The sequence below is a fragment of the Pyrgilauda ruficollis genome, unplaced genomic scaffold (genome assembly GCF_017590135.1).
Source record: "Pyrgilauda ruficollis isolate IOZ18807 unplaced genomic scaffold, ASM1759013v1 scaffold27, whole genome shotgun sequence".
Taxonomy (NCBI): domain Eukaryota; kingdom Metazoa; phylum Chordata; class Aves; order Passeriformes; family Passeridae; genus Pyrgilauda; species Pyrgilauda ruficollis.
This window is the reverse complement of record NW_024524044.1, coordinates 4457512-4475855: the sequence shown is the minus strand read 5'-3', so window position 1 is coordinate 4475855 and position 18344 is coordinate 4457512. Positions and strand designations below refer to the sequence as shown.

Sequence of the window (18344 nt, the reverse complement as noted above, 5' to 3'; positions counted from 1 at the left end):
GTAACCAAATACAGATCATTTCTCTAGAGAATGACTTTTACTTTTTTTATTCATTTTTGTGCTGAAAAATGGATGCTGCTTTTGCTGGTGGTTCTTACCAGAATGAGTCAGCTGCAAAGCACTGCAGGTTGGAGCAGTGAGTCTCAGCAAGTAGGATCCCTGATGTGCTGAAGCAGTGAGCAGTGATGTGGTAGCTTGTGTGAGAAGCTCAGGTATGGATTTCATGGCCAAGGAGGAACACAAGTGGAAGACACTATTTGTAAGGATCACATAAATTTCAACATCAGAATTTGTAATAACACTTTTTTTTTTTTAAGAGCTATAAGATAAGAAAAACCCTGAATGCTTCTAAGCCAGGTTTGTTCCGCATTTAAAATACACCTTGGAAATGTCACATTTTATTTAGATCAAGAGTTAACAGTGTGGAGTATCTTCTCACAGTATCTTCTGTGTGGGAAGATACTGGGCAGTGTCCCAAAGCATGCTTTGAGGCATATTTTAAAACTGCATATTGTCTGTGAGAGTAAAAACTAATCAGTACTGTACTGTGCATGAAAATCTGCAGAGGACAGAGTAACTTGGGTCATGGTGTGAAAGCTAGGTCTCTTGCTAAACTTAGCATTGCCTTTCAATGCCCTCATTATCCTTCCTTTTCAGCCTGCTGTCCTAAACTCTCCATCTGCATCTTTCACCTTTGTGACTTCTGTCTGCTGTCATTTTGTTTGTTTGTCAGTTCAACACAGTCTGTGATCTCCCTGCAGCTTTAATCTCACAGTATCTTGTAGATCTCCTAACTGGTGGTTCTGTTCTGCAGTAAGTGTTAATCTCTCTTGTTAGGCCACAACAGTTCCTGCCCTCAAAGAGTGAACACCACAAAACCATGACACAGTTTGCTGTAGGCATGCTGGCTTCTCTGCTGGCTTATCACTTGGTTTGTGATAGCTTGTGCTGAAGCAAGGCCAGGCTCTGTTCATGAGTCAGGGTTTCGCTCTGTCTTCAGGTTATTCCTGTAATGCTACTAACAGCACTCCTCAGGAGTGACTTGTCATACCAGCTACTCTCACTTTGGGTTTGTAATGGGCAAAATCCTTTCTCTTCCTTGCTTTCTATGTCTCAAGCAGAGAGGACTGGAGTGTGCTGTGGTGGGCCACACCCCATCCATGCTGCATCTGCTCCCAGCTATTACCCTATAACTTTGAAAGAGGTGAATGAAGAGAGAGACCCCATCTCCATGGAGGAGTATCTCAGAAAGTATAGGGAAGCTTCAACTGGTGAATCCATTTGACAGGCCACTGGGGCAGTGAAAGACTTCTAATTTAGCCCTCATCTGACTACACTACATTCTTTATACACATCTCAATGTCTTCAACCAGAGAAACATGAAAGATACTCCTCATCCATCTACTCTGGTAAGTACTAAACATTCCAGCTCTTCACTTCAAGCCAGTCCTGAAAATAAAAAGCTTTCAGAATCTCTCCAATGGGTCTTATTTCTTGGCAAGAACATGCACTATGTTCCTTAAGTGAATTCCTTAAGTGAACGTCTGAGTCTGTCGGACAATATTTGCCTTTTTTTTTTGGGTTGCTGAGCATAAACTCCAGACTTGAAACTATGAAGAAACCTTCTCCATCATTCAGCAAAGGCAGCAACATTCATCAGCAACAGCAGAACCAGCAGGCCTGAGGCACATCTCTTCCTGTAATACAGCTCAAGTGATTTGCAAAAGACATCCAAAACCCTCCAACTTTCCAGTAGAACTGGAGAAGCAAAACAACCTCTGGTGGTGGAAGATGCTTGAAGAAAGGATCAAGGATCACTTTCTAGGTCGTAACTATGGCCAAAGTGATGTTTATGGTGATCAAACCATAGGTAAGATACTTGAGAATTACTAAGTGGGCTGTTCTTCAAGAAACTTGAAAAAGTGACTTTAAGGGAGCACAAGGAATGGTGCTACTAGGCTGTAGTGTCACTCAGAAACCTCTGGCTGCGTTTTACAAGGGTTGTATTTTGAGGATGAAGTGAGCCCTGGGGAATGAACTTAGTATAAATATTGTTTATACTAAGGAACAGGAAATTGGTTTTAGAGAACATGGGGGTTTGTAAAGGAAACGTATTACTGTATTGCATTGTATTGCCTAATTTGCAAGATGTTTTTAGACAGCAACTAATGGTCCATTAGTGAACAACTGTACGTCAGTTCTAAAGTGGTGTGGGTTTTTTTCCAAATGTTAAATCATAGCCAAGTAATCATAGACCTAAAATACCAAATCTGTAATAGAGAAATGAGGAAAAAAATAATCACCATTTTTTAGGAAAATAAAATGGAACAAATTATGTAGTTTTGAAATTATTATACAGAAAAATGCTTTAAAAGGCCTGAAATTACTAAGAAGTAACTTAAGACTGTTGCTTAAACAGGGTAGATAGAATTCAAAAAGTATAGATGCCATCAGGTGTTTAGCAGCACTGATGTAACAGCCTAAGAGATTTGAGGCTTGTGGAACTGGAGGAGGTGGATTTTAAGAAAGACTTTGGAAACAGATATTGAATGAATAAAGCACAGCTGGTAAGACACCAGTTAAGCAACTGTGAAAACAAAGTTTTTTGTCGGACTAGCAGGCTTGACTCCAGTGAGATACTGAGCAGTTCCCGCTAATGACAATTATCAAGCTACTTTGTGTAGTTATTTTGTATATAAGATTTATGAAAATGGGTAAGTGTGCATAGTTCAAGTTTGTTTAGGCTATCCTTGCTTAGCCTTTGCTCTCCCAAGAGCTTCTTAGTGCTGTACTAGCAGCGTAGCCACCCTTCTCCACTGTACTTAAGTACAGCTGCAGAGTCTCTTTTCAATGTTTTTTGTTAGCAGGCTGCAAAATTAAATCTCCACATGTAGTATTACAGTCAGCACGCTCTTCTCTTTGGCTGTGTGTTGCACACACCCACATTTCTGTATAGGTCGTTTTAATGACAAAGTGCTCTAGTAAGAGTCTGTTCTGTTTTATCAAATGCATGCAAAGCAAAGCACATGAGAAGAAAAATTCCCTTAAGTAATGCTCAGCCTGTGTTTATGAAGGTCGTTGTTTGTTCTTCCACTGTTTATGGCCTCATTTGCTTCTTTTTTATTTTCTCCCTTCCCTCTTGTGCTCCATTTTCCATCACGAACAGCATGTGCAACTTCTCAGATTAGTTCCAGGCAAACATCCCTGGGAGCTGTTACCCCTGACAGAAAGTACAACACTTACTCTAGAAGGTAACGTGCTCTTCTCAACCTGTGTTGGGAAGGAGAGGCTGGTACTAACTTACCTCCTGCTCCAGCCTGAACTCCAAAGGAGTCTGGGACTGAAAGAAATAGCACACTCTTCTCTCAGCTGCCCTGAGAGGGCAGCATCTTGCCTGGGCTCTTTGGGACTGGCAGTGTGATAGTGGTAGCTGGGCACTGATGGCAGAAGCTGTTTTGGTGACTGTTGTAGCCCAGGGTGGAGGCAATCAGTCAACTGATTTACTTTTTCCTTCAAAGTTCTCCTTTTGAGTGTTTGTATCAGCAGCTTCCATATGTCCCATCCGCTTACATGCTCCTGCTGTATTTATCTTTTTCTTTCCTGAAATGTGTCCTCTGCTGAATCCAGCTTACCTACCACCTTCTAACTCTGGCAACCACACAAAACATGAACAGTTTCACAAGCTCTGAAGCATGCACTAGTTCAAATGACAGTTGTTCTTTTCTGCTGATCTTTCTGATCATCTTGTTTATTTAGATTATAAACTCCCCCACTTGGTGTGTCTGCTGTAACTCTGAGTAACATCCTGAACAAGAGCGACCCTTGGCACGCCTCCTTGGACTTGGCCACACTTCAGCAGCCCTGGCCTCCCAGCCAGCCTTGGCCACGTACTCCGTAAAGACTTGTACAAGTGGAGAACTGACTGTGTCAGAAAAGGGACAAACAGTGTGAGGTGAACAGTTTAAGGGGATAAGGGGAGTAGAGATGGAATTCAGAAGTGATGATACCTCAATGCAGTTGGTTTTCCATTGTTGTAAATCAATCAGAGCTTAGTGGCAAAGAAACAGTGACATGGCAAAATTGAGACGCAAGGGTATCCAGAATGCTCTGTGAGCAAGAGGCCTTGCTTTGTGGAGAAAATCTGGCGTCGAAAGGTGTCCCCCATGGAAAGAAAGGAAAGAGACCCAGGTAAGTGCTAGAAGATAGACAAGCATAAAAGTACAGTATGAGGGACAGGGCAGGGGGAAAAAACCGCCAATATTTGCAAAGTAAATGTGTAATGAAGGCCAGAAAGTATACAGTGGGGGACAGAGCTGGAGGGAAACCAGCGTGAAGCAGGGTGAGCAGCTCCAGAGCGAGCCCCAGGGCCTGCGGGCTCCGCCGGACCCAGCGGCGCCCTGAGCAGCACCAGCGCCCAGCCGGAGGCAGCCCAGGCCAGCTGCTGCCCCAGGACGCCTGAAGGAGTTTAGTCCAAGCCTGAAGGAGTTTAGTCCAAGCCTGAAGGAGTTAGTCCAAGCCTTGCCTGTGCTGCTCTTGGCAGCTGCCGGGCCGAGCGCTGAGGGGCAGCCGGGGCCGAGCGCAGGCCGCGCCGCAGCGCTCGAGGCCCGCAGCACCACCTAGTGCCGCCCGGGCAGCCGGAGCCTGCGGCGAGGAGAGCCCGCAGCTGCTGAAATTCCCGCCGTGGTTTTCATAGGCAGCAGTGACTGAAGTGGAAGCAGCAGAATCGGTCCACAGCGCTTGTCCCATTAAGGGGGGGCAGGGGGGGCTGTAGTGTGTCGTACAGGCAGTTTCTCTTTTTAAAAATTTATTTAAAGAAAAAAAATAATCTAAAACACCTAAATATCACTAGAATACTTTAGTGCACAAAGACAGCATTGGACAGTACCTGGCCAAACTCTGGGGCTGCCCTCGTTTTCAACAGCTCTAGCATAATGAGACATCAAAGTCTAGTAGCAAAATATCCCTGCAACAATCCAAATATAAAACTTTTTGTACAAATATATTTTTCTTTATAGTACATAATCACTCTTAAAATACATCATTTCCTTAGCAAAAGTTTGCGACAATATTAAAATAAATAAAATATCCTAGAGAACATTCAGTTCCATAATAAAACTGCAAACCAGAAGAGTATAAAAATTAATTTCATTATTAAAGTCTACTTCTGAGAGGTTTTGTCCCCTTTTTTTTTTTTTCGTTAGGCCAAAGTAGAACACATATAAAGATGCCAGACCTATACTGACTATTACAGATCCACTGCCAGGAGTCCTGCCCTTTGCTAGATACTGATGTCAGCCTGCACTCATCCATTGTGAGTGTGTGCAGGGTCAGGTTAACAGTCTCCTAGGTTTTAAGAGGAAATACCAATTTTCCCTTCACTGTGGAGACATGACAGATGTTGATTGGCTTCCAAGACAATATCCTCTCTTCCTTCATTTTCACCTATGCATGTGGCATTTGGCCTTTCCTGCTAAGCTGAAATTACAGTCGCTGCATGGAAAACAAAGAGGAGGAAGTTTTTTGTGTGCCTTGCTGATATTGTCCCTTAATTCGGTTGCTGGAAGTGAATCCACAGAAGTTTTTTACATACTGATTTTTCTATTTTCCACCCAGATTTGATTTTTTTTTTTTTCACATTCTTCCTGCTGTCTAGTCCTCTCACCCCAGCAAGAACATTTCTAAAAGTTTTCTGAAACAATTATGTCAGGCTAGGCAGGTTACTTCTGCTTGCCATCTCGTTTGTATCCAATCAGAGCAGCTTTCCAAAGGAAATCTGGTTTCACCACTGTAAGTGGCAAAACCTCAAAGAATGTGCTAACTTGCACACCATGAACCACAGAAGGGAAGCAATTCCCACATACTCATGTGGCCGCTTCAGTAAACACCTCCTGGAAGGCTGAATTTGTGCATGGCTGAGGCAGCTTCAGAAGTGCTGGTCCTGTCATGATGGGGCACTGCTGACCATTCACTCCACAAAGGTCTCTACGCCGCATCTCACAGTCTTGTCTCCTGCACTTCTTCCTCCGTCTCCTCCTGCAAGGCAGTGATTTGGGGTCGGGGTTTACGTTTGCTGGAGTTTCTGTGGTGTGCTGGCAGTAGCTTAAGGCGCTCAGCGTGACTGATGGCCTGCCTGAAGGAGCTCTTCTCGTTCAGCAGCTTCTGAATGGATTCGTACTGCCTCAGTTTATTGTCCTCAATTACCTGGAGAAACATCACTCTGTTAGATGAGCAGTGCTGACAGAATTCAGCTAATGCAACTAATGGAGCAGGGAAGAGACATGAAGACATGGCAAACATCTTCTAACAGAAAAAGCCCAATTTGCAATTTCTAATTTCTAATCTGCAGATTCTAATTAAAATCACAAAAACATGCATTAAAATTTGAACATGTAGAAAAGGTGCCTATTGCCCTAATTACAAAGTGCTGCTGCACTGGCTGGTTTCTCCTTGTGACTTGGTTTTATCTCTGAGTCCCTTTATTGAAGTCTCCCAGTACCGTGGCGTTTCTCTGGCACTGCTAGACCGCCCAGTTAAGGAAGCATTAATTTTTCTATCACAAGCAAAGAGAGAAGGCTGCCAGCAAGGTGCCAGTCTTTCTTTGCTTTCTTCTCACTAAACAAGGAAGCACTGCTCACCTCTGTTTGAAGGAGACAAGAAGTTTACCCTGTAGGGTTGTGCCAGTCAGGCAGGAGCCAAGGAAAAATCAGGCTCCTTCGCTGGCACTGCAATGTCAGCACATCTCTGGTAAGGACACAGGCCTGACAGGAGAGAACTTTTAGCATCTCTATTGCTAAAATGTGATCTGGAGGCTGGGAAGCCTTTTCAGAGGTGAGGCTGCCTGCCTGCTGGGGGTGAGGCTGAGTCCAGCACACACGGAGGAGCAGCACATCCAAAAGAATGTACAACCTGCCTACTGACTAGCCTGCTTTAACTCCAGGCACTGCTCCTCCTGCTGTGCTAATGCACCCGTGTTTCGCTCTGCTAATAAAATTTAGATGCCCTCTCATAGAAGAGTGAAAAAAATGCAGAGAGAAGAACCTTATTTTTAAGAACAATTTACATAACTTGCTTTTTCTTTACTAACCATTTTTATGTAACAAAGGAAATACCCCAGGACTCCAGTAATTTGTCCGCTTGATTACACATGAAAGGAATATTTACATGGCTTGTTTAAAGAAATCAGCAATTCTGATCATCACATACTAGGAAACTCCTCTTTCCCAGGCAGCCTCCTATTGCTCAAGTGCAGCAGCTTCTGCATTTGCAATTGTAAAACTCTGTGAGATCCTGAGATTTTTCTGAATCTCCTCAGCCAATCAAAAATATAAGGCACCTGGATCAGCAGCTGGATAGCCTACACAGCTTTCCTTCTGGTTGAAACTTTCCTTCTTGCTCCTCCAGAACATGACCCAGCTCATCTGAGCACAGATGTCTGTCACAGATCAGGTGAAGGAGCAAACAGGAGCCTGCTGCAGTTCTGCCAGTGGGTAGGTTGCTCAGCTGCCCTGAATGACCCCCATCAATCCAGAAAACATCGTCATTTCCACCTAGTGTGTTTTGCATGTTCATCAAATGTTGTGAGAGAGCAGTAAGTGATCCTATGAGAAATGCTCACCAAAAATCTCTGGCATTCCAGCATTGCCTCCAGCCTGTGCTCGGAGAGTATCACCGTGCAGTTGGCAAACGCGTGCTTCAGGGTCTTCCTGATCACTTGGGAAGTTCTGAAAGGCAAGCAAACGATGCAATGTGCATGCCCATAACTGCACAGGCCCATAACACACGTGTCTAACAGCCTGGCTGTGGGCTGTAGAGCTTCCAGCTGGCACACAGCTCTGCAGCGCCTCAGCTGCATCTCTGCTGTCCAAGTACCTATCAGCCATAGAGTAAGGGTTGTAACCAGGCTTCTCTGACCCAGAATTACCAACATGCATTACTGAAATTAGCTTTAGTAATAGGCCAGACAAGTTACAAAAGATCTCTTTAGATGGTGCTGCCTCATGGGTTTTCTTATTCCATTATTAGAAAACAGAACAAATGAACAAAACATACACAGGGTCCAGGTGAGCACTTGGTTCATCGAGCAGCAAGATTTTAGCTTTGCTGAGAACTGACCGGGCAAGGCACATCAGCTGTTTGTGGCCATGACTGAGGACACAGCCTCCATCCACAAGAACAAAATCAAGCTTGCCTGGAAATTGCTCTATTACAGACTTCAGCCCAACCTGCCAGAGAAAAAAAAAGACAAAAAAAGTTAGCAAGACATAATTATTGGTGACTGTGGTAATCATTTACGTCATTGTACATGCTACAGAAAGTGATTTTTGAAAGGAAAACAGGCCTCTTTGGTTACTAGGAGTTTAAAAATAAATGACCAAAATTTATATGCTACATTATAGCAACAGAACATAACACCAGTCACCATGGCCGCTGTCTCTACAGCTCTGACAGTGTTTCCAGGTGCTCCTTTTGCTGCCCCAAAGGTCTTGTGCACTTTGGTTATACTAAAGGCCTGAGGGGCTTCCCTCTGGCACTGGTGACAGAGTTTAGAAGGTGTGCCCATGCCAAGTGAAGCTGCTGCCTTTGGACCAGAAATCAGAGTCCAGCCCAGGAGGTGTTTTCTGACTGTTTCTTCCAGTGCTCCTGTTTACTGTCTTTGGGAGATTTACACCTCCCAGCAAAGCTTTCCATCTTCCACAGGTCCAAACCAACTGTGGTCCATGGCCTGATCAGCCGAGTTTCAAGAGACATTTTTACAAAATATGAAAACTAGGAAATATATGTGAGTGACATGGCTCTATAAAACACTATAAAAATGTAATGAAGCTCCAGAAATTTATAAAGGCCACCTCCTTTGAATTTCTTAACTATTACTGATCTGCAAATAATTTGCATCCCAGGGAAAACAAAAAATCGGAATTCCTACAAAGTGTTTTCACTTTGCATGGAAACAATATTAAACTGTGGTATATGGGTATATGTGTTGTGTTTCTAAAAAGTTCATGCTTTAAATTTTATGCAAATTAAGGCAGTGTTTTGTTCCTCTATCTCTTTTGAACACACATTGTGTCCTTAATGAGATTTTGCATTCTATGGATGGAAAAGGTCCTTTCTTCTTAAAACTGCACAAGGTCTCTCCATGTACCCGTAGGGTTCAGACAGCTGACTGCAGAAGTAAGACTTAAGTTCACAAGTTGACAGAAGTCTGACAGATTCAGGTGCTGAAATATGGGGGCAATAAAAAATGCAACATCAGGCAAGGCCTTGTTCTCTGCAGTTGATTGCAAGGAGTGTAAAAAGCTGAGGCTGATCTCAGGAGGATCCTCTAAATCCTCAGCAGTCAACATGGGTCTGGAATAAGCTGACAGCTCACTTCTGTGCAGTGCTCCCAAAGTTACACTGACTCACTGCCGAGCCAGACTTCAAGAGCATGAACTTGGTAAACAATCCAATCACTCCTAGTAAAAAGCATTACAGCTCTTTCTTTTTTTATTTGCTTTGCATTCTTGCCTGTGCAGTGAAAACCCCAATATCAAATACAGATTTGCCCAACTCCTTAATGATAAACACTTCAAAATAAAATTTTTTTCATGCCATTTTAAACAAGGTTTAGCTCTTTAAAATCCCAAGCTCAATTCAAACACACAGTGGAAACAATCCTCCAAAGCAGGAGAGCTTATCTGCTTCAAGAAAGAGGATATTGATCCGCACTGAATTTTTTCCTGAGCCTTAGAGAAGCAGAGAAACAGCACTGAGCGTGCTGTTGCCTCCTCTAGGGCTGTCTGAAAGGCTGCTGTCACACCATCTAAACAAAAATGTCATGGCATTTTCATTTGACAATAAATTACTCACAGAACGTGTCTGCTTTCCTCCTTTCCAAATATAAGGAAGAAATTAGAAAAACCCAAGAAAGAAAGCAGAGACAGAGTTAACCTCCTGGATGGGAAAGGAGGAAGCTTTCAGATTAAATCCCACACCTGTAAGCATTTTTTGATACTTGAGACTTGTAATGAAGGAAAGTGGCACCAGAGTATGGTTAGATCTGTATCAATTTGGTCATCTGTACCTTGGGAAAAGGTACCCACTTTCTGGGCTGCAGCCCCAGACCTCCTGTAATGCTCACCTGACTTTTCCTGGGCATTACAGACACCTCTGCAGCCCACGAAGCACTGTCAGAGCCAAGAGGTGGCACCTGACAACTGCAACGTGTGGCACCAGTGCAACATGGAAACAGAATCTGGACCCTAAGCTTGGGAATTAGAAAAGAAAATGTTGTTGAAACCTCAACAAAATATTAGAAGACAACCTTCAGGTTTGGAATTCTAACATTCCATGACTCTTATTTTCCATGGCACAGGAAGCTCCATGACACAAGTAGAACAAAAGCCTGAATGCCTTGTCAGAGAGAGATCCTCTCAGCTGGCTTCCCATTGGCCTGAGAATTGAACTGACTATTTATATAAAACATAATAGATATGGTTTGCAGCACAGCATGACCTTTCCCCTGCACTTGTTTCCCAAGATTCTACATAAATGTAAAATATGACAATCGTTAGACCTACACTGCACCCTGCTGTAACCACATCACCAGAGGGAGACAAATAACACCGAACAGCTTTACCTCCTCTGCAACTTTCCATATTTCTTCATCATTCCACTGCCCATAAGGATCCAAATTCATCCGAAAACTCCCAGAAAATATGAACACTTTCTGCAAGAAAAAAGACATACAGACACAGGTAGATAGATAACCTGAAACATTGTATAAAGCATTAGAAATTATCAAGCATACATACAAAAGAATAAGCTTCTGCAATTACCAGATAGATCTAACTGCAAGTTACTATTTTTTTAAAATACTTTTCCAAAAAAAGTGATTTTGAAAATGTTTATATATTAAGATTTTGGCAATTGTTTTAATAAAATCATAGCCAAACTTTTCTGAAAACCAGCAAACCCCAGATTTCAGCAGTTTTCAGAATAAAACATTTCCTGTTTTTTCATTTTGAAATAAACGTTTTTAAACTATTTTTGATTCTTGACTATGTGAAACATATTCAAACATACCAAAAGAAAATTATCAACCTAAAGTGCATGTTTCCACAATTTTGCTTAGAGAGGAAAAACTATTTGTCAACATAAAGGGACATCGTCCAAAGTTGTTTTTCATCAATTAATTTATTTTTCTAATAAATTGTAGCCAAACATCTCAACATCATTCTGTTCCCTGGCATTTCACCGTGTCCCAGTGCCGCCTCTAAAGATGTCCTTTCCCTGTCCCACTGTCACAGCCCGCTCCGTGAGCGTTCCCACTGGACCCCGTGGGCTGTGCCGGCTCCCGCTGCAGGAGCTGGGGAGGATGCACATTTCCTGGCGCTCAGAACCTTCTCCAAGTGAAGTTTACTGCTCCATTCTGCTTTCCCCATCAGTTCAGGCAAGCAGGTTTCGGCCATCACACCTTAGATACACGTTTTGTAGCTCAAGAAGCAGTGACTCAGACAAAATTAAATATTTGTTGAATCTCTCTTTACATGGGGCGGATTCTGAGAGAAATTAGATTCTTCAAGGGACACTGAGGCTGTACAACATTTAAGAAACTGTTTTTTTCTATGCTGTAAGGTACACCCACTTCTTGTAGTGGGGAGAACTTGGTCTCAAAGAATTTAAGTGTCTTGTTGAGAAATGAAATATTACCATTTGCTTGCTCTTTCTGTGTACGTACACAACAAATACCAAGGGGAAAAAACTGAGACAATTGTTTTTTCCCGTCTTTCTAAACCAAGTATTTATTTAGAGAAAATATGTTGAAATGCCAGTGATTCACAGCGACACAAGTTCCTGGAGTCTTGGTAGTCAAACACTACCAAAAGCAGTGAAGGACTAGCTGCACCAGCAGAAAATAACAGAGAGAATACACTGAGCAAGTGCTCTCCCAGAGTTTGGCCTGTCTACCACAATTTCCATCTGACCCAACCTGGGAACTTGGTATTCTTTCATCAGAATTCAAAGTGATTTATACACACATTTACATTAATCATTTAATTATGATTAATTAAAAGTGTAAACATTGCAGAGGAAAATAAATTACATTACATTAATTAATTTGCTATATTAATAGATGCACGCCATTGCCAACGTATTTGGTGTAAAAGAGAAGGAGATAACTAATTTGAGAAACCAGAGGAGAGAAGCAGCTGTGCTGTGGTGCTGTGCACTCAGTGGGGTGGATTTAAGTGCAATGATACCTTCAACACATGGCAAACAACAGACTGACAGAGCTGCAGAACCACACTCAGCTAAAAATTAATCACTGAAGTAATTTTTGTAGAGACAACAGGGAAAGAGTAGACTCTTTCCCTTATAATTGTTATTGTTAAAAACAGTGAAAGTTCAGGTGAAGTACAGCACAGTCCTTTTCCCATGCCCTGCACTGGTCAGGTGGCGTGAGTGGGGTGACATATTTGCAGCAGGATTAGGTTCTTCCAAGGAGTGGGTGTGGTGGAAACAGCAATGCTGTGGAAACAGTGTCAGACGTGGGTTTGCTCACACTGCGAGCCCCATACATTTAACTAATGGAATGCATGTTTTCATTTCTCAGTGCTAAAGAATAGTTGACTGAACAAACCAGTTCTGAAGAAGATAGGGCTGAATAACATTCCTGCTGAAGTGCACCAGGCAGAGCAATAAGGGGTACAATATTCCTCTGAAGCTGCTGCGATTTCTAATAACTGTGCTTTTAAGAAGCAAGGCACTAAAAGCAAGCTATTCCCAAAAGCAGGGTTGGTTTTTCATCCCCACAAAGTAAACATTTCATTGTCCTAAATTCTGGTACTTCTCTCTCCATTTCAACACCTCCTTCCTCCTAGCTCATTAGAAACCATATAGGGTTCACTTAAGTAAATACCATATGAGTCACCTGGGCAGTTAAGAGTCTGCTTGAAGAGAAGCAGAAACAAATCTCTCCACATTCTTAAAAACTTGAAGTCTAAATGAAACAAAAACACCCAAAAGTGAATATGAAGGACTTACATTGTTCATACATATGAAAGAAGAAATAAGGAGAGCTTTGGAAAAGTGAATGGATGGCTGGGTAGACGGGCAGCAATCTGGAATCATTTCCTTCTTGGTCACTTGTTCAAATTCCCACAGGATAACAGTGGGTGTGATTATACAACAAACAGTTTCTTAGACCTGACATCCACCCACAAGCAAAACATTTGGAAACATAAATATGGTCGTGTTTATGTTCTGAGCACCCCAAATATTGCAAATCAACACTTCTGAAGGGCATTAATCCCCATTAGTGGCTACAGCCTCTGTGTATTGGTGTCTGTGGCAATAAGATTCCTAAGCAATTTATGTGTTATGTGGAGAATCAAGACCCCAGAGTACCTAAGGAAATGCTTACAGAAGAGTTAAGGATCAGCTGACAAGAGGCTGCTAAGGAGTAAGCGTATCCTGGCTGTGAATTGCTGATGCTGCAACCTGTGTGCAGGTCCTCAGCAAGACCCATGGACCTTCTTCCCACATGCCCCAGGGCTGGAGGACAAATGTAACATCAGCTGGAGCCAGGCAGCAGCTCCATGCGTGGAGAAGTCAGGAGTAACAACAGCATGACCGCCTTGTAGCCTCCTCTGCTTTGCCTGTGTTATAGCAGCAATATCAACATGAAGTAAAATCAAGTTACTGTGTGAATGCTTTAGCACTAGATGCAAAGTTAGAGGATTTGTTTTCATAAGTGTCCTTTAGGGACTTGACATTGACATAAGAATAAGAGCACAGAAACAATAAAAACCTGAAAGGTTTCTGGGACCAGTTCTGTAACATTCTCCCTTGAAGATGCCAAAACATCTGCCTCCCATAGAGCTTACTGGTAAATATAAGTGCTGTGCCCCTGGCAACACTGAACCCATGATGTAGAAAACAAACTATACAGTGCCCAAAATGAGCATGAGCATGCGGGCTTGTTAATTAAGGTCCCCAGTTGCTCTGTGCACGGGTCTGATGCAGCAGACACTCCCTGCTATGGTGGTGCTGACTCATCCCAGTGCCCTGCAGGACCCTCTGTGGGAGCACTTGGGAAGTGGCCCTGCTCAGCAGCTGCACCAGGCTGGAGTGTGCTGGCACACCAAAAGCAGCCATGACCTCCAAAAGTAAGCAGGCCTGAAGGGTATGAGAAAATGAGAAATAGAGCTGGAGACAGACAGACAGACAGAGACAGACATATACAATGAACAGAATGTGATAACTGCTGAAGAACTGGAACTACAAAGCTAAAAGTTGCAAAATTTCACTTCTTCAGTAAAATAAAGGAGCAAAACAATTTTTTTTTTTTTTGGCTGGCTGTCCTGCAAACTCTAGAAAACTTGTTCTCCATGTTAAGCTTGATTTTAAGTCTATATGGAGTATTTGCATGTAGAAAACAGTGTGAGAACCACTAGGATGCATGGAATAACACTAAATAAAACATCAGAAGTCATCCCCTTCCTCGGAGCTAGCAGCACCTCATGGGTTTCAGGTGTCTCATCACTTGTTTTAACTGGAAATCAACTGCAGGTCTCCTGTTCTCCATTCCAAAACAAATTTCTGAAGGCATGTCCTCAATCTGACTCCATTAAATACTTCAGGATGCAATCTGCATGAGAACCCATGTAAGAAAGCCTTACTGTGTTGAAACCAAATGCAGCTGGAAATCCTCACTCTGGAAATGTGGCGGGCAAATACGTGCAGAAGAATTGTCAGAAAGGCCTGTCCAGGAAGAAGAGATAATGGGTGCAAAAGTACAGCCTGGTGTCAGTGGAGCAGTTGTTTTTGGGAGAATGACAGCAGCCTGTAGGAGCAGTGTTGGGCAGGCTGTGAGAAGCTACAGCAAGGAACTTCCTTGTGGGTGCTTCAGGAAATATATTTTATATGATTTAACCCTTCACACCTCTACAAGGCATGACAGCCAGATTTGAGACACTGAAAGAAACAAGGGGTTTACCTTTGCTTCTGCTCAGTGTGATCCCTGACCACCTGCAGTCATTCCAGCACAGCCTGCATGGAGCAGACTGCAGAGTCTTGGGACTCTGTGTGTGTGCTATGTGGCTGTGCTTCAGTGAGGTTCCCACTGAAGTGGAAAAGCATTTATTTTCTACTAAATTGGGAAACTTAGGGTTAAAAAAGAGAAGGAGAGTGTTGGAAAATTTTCAGGAGGAAGCATGCATCAGATAGAGCTCCATTCTCCTTTTGTTGGCGAAGCCTCTCCTGGAGACAGTGAATATCCAGGTGTTGCTGTAGGAGAGTGTTGCTCCCAGGAAAGGAAAGGCAACTTTTTTTTTTAATTCTGAAGCTTTAGGTGAATGGCAAAGAACAAAAGGCTCCCTTTGTTCTGCTGGGAAAGGCAGGGTGGCATATGCAATTTCTCTTTCCTGCTGGGAAAGTGCTGCTGAAAACTTCATTTTGTTCTGAATGTGGGAACTTTTGAGGCATAATGTGCAGTTCTTTGCCAAGGCTTTGGGACAAGTGCTGTGAGCTGAAGCATGCAAACAGGCTGGCAACTCTCATGACCTTACAGAGAATGGAGGGCTGAGATTATTTGGCATTGATCCATGTATCAGGGACTTCCAAATGTGAACTAAATGTGTAATTTTAACAATGAACTAACAATGCACCTCACTAGCAGAAGGGCAAGTTATATGCTCATGTAATAAATGTCTCTTGCCTTTTGCTGATGGCTGCAGAATGATATTTTCCATACCGTTAGTGACTCTTTAGTGAGTGCTCAGATGATGAGTGCTATGAGAATTATCCCTCATATTTTCACTGGGACAATGAAGCTACTTGTTACCAAGCACTCAGATTTCTTCTCAGTCCATGCATTCCCAAGGACAGCTGAAGATGTAACACAGAAATTCTGGTGGGCAACCACATCCCAAAGGGCAAAAGGCTTAGACAAAAAGATGACTGCGGAAGAGATAAGGCAGCCCCTTCCAATACAGAAATTTATACTTGGCTGCATAGGAAAATTTTCCAGTGCAGACATACCTTTCTGGTAAAAGCATCCTTCATGCTATACAGCCATGCTTCAGAAGACTGCTGTATAACACACATGTCCTCCAAACTATATGCAAGCAGCTGCACATGCAATTCGCTGCACAGCTGCCTTGATCTGAATGGGGGACATTTTTTCATACTCGCAAGCAACAATCACTCTGCAGAACTGAACCAGCAGTCCTTCCTATTTATAAAGAAATAAAAGTTTAAAGGAATAGATAGATATGAAAATGTTGAAGAGAAGACAGAAGTGGTGACAAGAGGTCAGGTATCAAATGGCAGCTTGCCAAGCAAGCCTCAGCTCAGCAGGCAGTGTGTGACTGGCAGCGCTCAGGTAAGAAATGAATGCAAGCCGTGGACTCAACACCGCTCTGCTAGGCTTGGTCTGTTAAGGGTGTAATGTGGCAGAGAAGAAAGGGTCTGTTCTGACAAGGTCAAAGTGCTAAAAAATTTCTGCCTCTAGAAAATTTCAGAGCATGAAATGCACAAAGAAAAGAGAGTTGTGCCTGCTTTGTATGCCTACTCTAAATAAATGGCACTTGGGCTGCTATGGAATAACATATTTGAAAGAGAAGCTATCAAAACGGATCATCTCATAGAAAAATTGAATTCTGAGTCCTCCTTGTGTTTGCAAAATCAAGGCCATTTTTCTTCCAGCATGAATATTCCAGTGTCTTTTAACAGTGACCCAAGATGTAAAACTTAGGCAATTTTTATGTTAAACTGTCTGTCTGTCCCAGAGTCTCTCCAACTATTTTAAAGTGCCTCATGTAGTCACTGCAACAACTGCTTCATACTACACATAAAACCACCAGCTTTCTAAGACAATAACCACCTTCCTCAGATGGGAAATTATCAGGGAACAAATGAAATCTTTACAGCAACAAGATGGAAACAGCTTTACTGTGGGGACAGGATGGAGGGAATTGCACAGTTAGGGTTTGACAGCCAACAGTTAAAAGGGGTTGCGTGGCCACCTTGATCAGCTTATTCCTTTGTGGGTGTGTCAAGGAGGAGATCATCCAAGGTGATTGAGGATCAAAGCATATTTTTCAGTCTCTGGGGCTAGTAGCCATCCTCAAGGATAGATGGATAAAGGCAGGACAGGCTGCATGGCCCCTCAGTGTGGTAGGCTGATCTGCAGTCGGTCTCCCACTGCCGCCTGACACGACAAGCAACTCATTGGTAAGATTGCCATCAAGTGTTACTTGAATTAGTCTGCCACAGTCACAGGACTTCCAAAGGAATGAATACTGTTATGGAGGAGATTGTGCATGTTTGGAAACTGAACTATCTGGTGATGTATAACTGTCAAAGAAGAGATGGCCAATATGTTACTCATGTATCAGTGTTGTTGGTAAGGATAGACCTCAAAAGTATAAAAGAGTTAAAATTCTGCTGTTCATTCCATCAGTTTTTGTTTGTACCCTTACAGTGAGCAATCACATTTTAGTGTTACTGTATGCAGACAATAATGTTCATTTTTCAGACAGATAATCCACAGCTGTAACTGATGTGAGACGCTGTCCAGTGGCAGGAACATTGGCAAGAGACTCAGGAGCACTAGGTTTACATGTTTGCTACCAGTCTGCCAGGGAAAACACACAATGTGCAGTATCCACATGTTAACCATATGTGATATAGAGCTCCAGAAAACAGTAGCTGAGAGCACTGATTGTATTTTTTTTCTTCAGGTGGCAAAGTATCTTATCCTGGATCAAAATGCAAACTGTCTCAGAGAGGCAGGGATAAGCAGGCTGGGAACACTTCTGTTTGAGCATGCTGTACCTTCCCATTTCTAGAAGAGTTCTTGTGGGAGCAGCAGAAAAACCCTAAAAATGCAGTTTGCTGTGAATCATTGCATCCTTCCACCCATCCATGCCACTCCCCTTTTCACAAAATCTGTGGGGTTTTTGTTTCTCAGCATACAATAAGGAACATCTTAAAAACAACTATGTGCATACAGCTACAGAACCAATGAAAATAAAGGCACAAAAATATTCAATAATCTCATTACCTGAGGAATCACTCCAAATGCTTTTCTCCATTGCTGCACACTGACCGTGTTCCAGGAGACTCCATCAATCTGGATATCCCCTTCCGTATTTAGCAGTCTTAAAAATGCAAAAAGTAAAGTGCTTTTTCCTGAGCCTGTTCTTCCTAAAAGGCCCACCTGCAATGCACATCATACAAGCAAACATTTAATACTTTTCACATATTAATCATAGACTAAGGCAAAAACCTTAGAGGTCTCAGAAGTGGAGAGCAGTCCAGATGGATCTCAATGGGATAGCAAATGTCATTTATGTGGG

At 42.7% G+C, this 18344-nt stretch overlaps 1 protein-coding gene across 1 annotated transcript in view; it reads right to left on the bottom strand.

Annotated features, from left to right (window-relative positions):
- Positions 1-4783: 4783 nt before the first annotated feature.
- The window catches only part of CFTR (CF transmembrane conductance regulator), an 87569-nt gene continuing 74008 nt past the window's right edge, over positions 4784-18344 (bottom strand). Inside the window, exons 23-27 of the mRNA XM_041471591.1 lie at positions 18050-18205; positions 10619-10708; positions 8050-8222; positions 7616-7721; positions 4784-6201 (exon numbers count right to left, since the gene is read on the bottom strand). Of these exons, the coding sequence (XP_041327525.1) occupies positions 5995-6201; positions 7616-7721; positions 8050-8222; positions 10619-10708; positions 18050-18205 (732 nt within the window). The 3' untranslated portion in view covers positions 4784-5994. The remainder of the gene's footprint in view (positions 6202-7615; positions 7722-8049; positions 8223-10618; positions 10709-18049; positions 18206-18344) is intronic.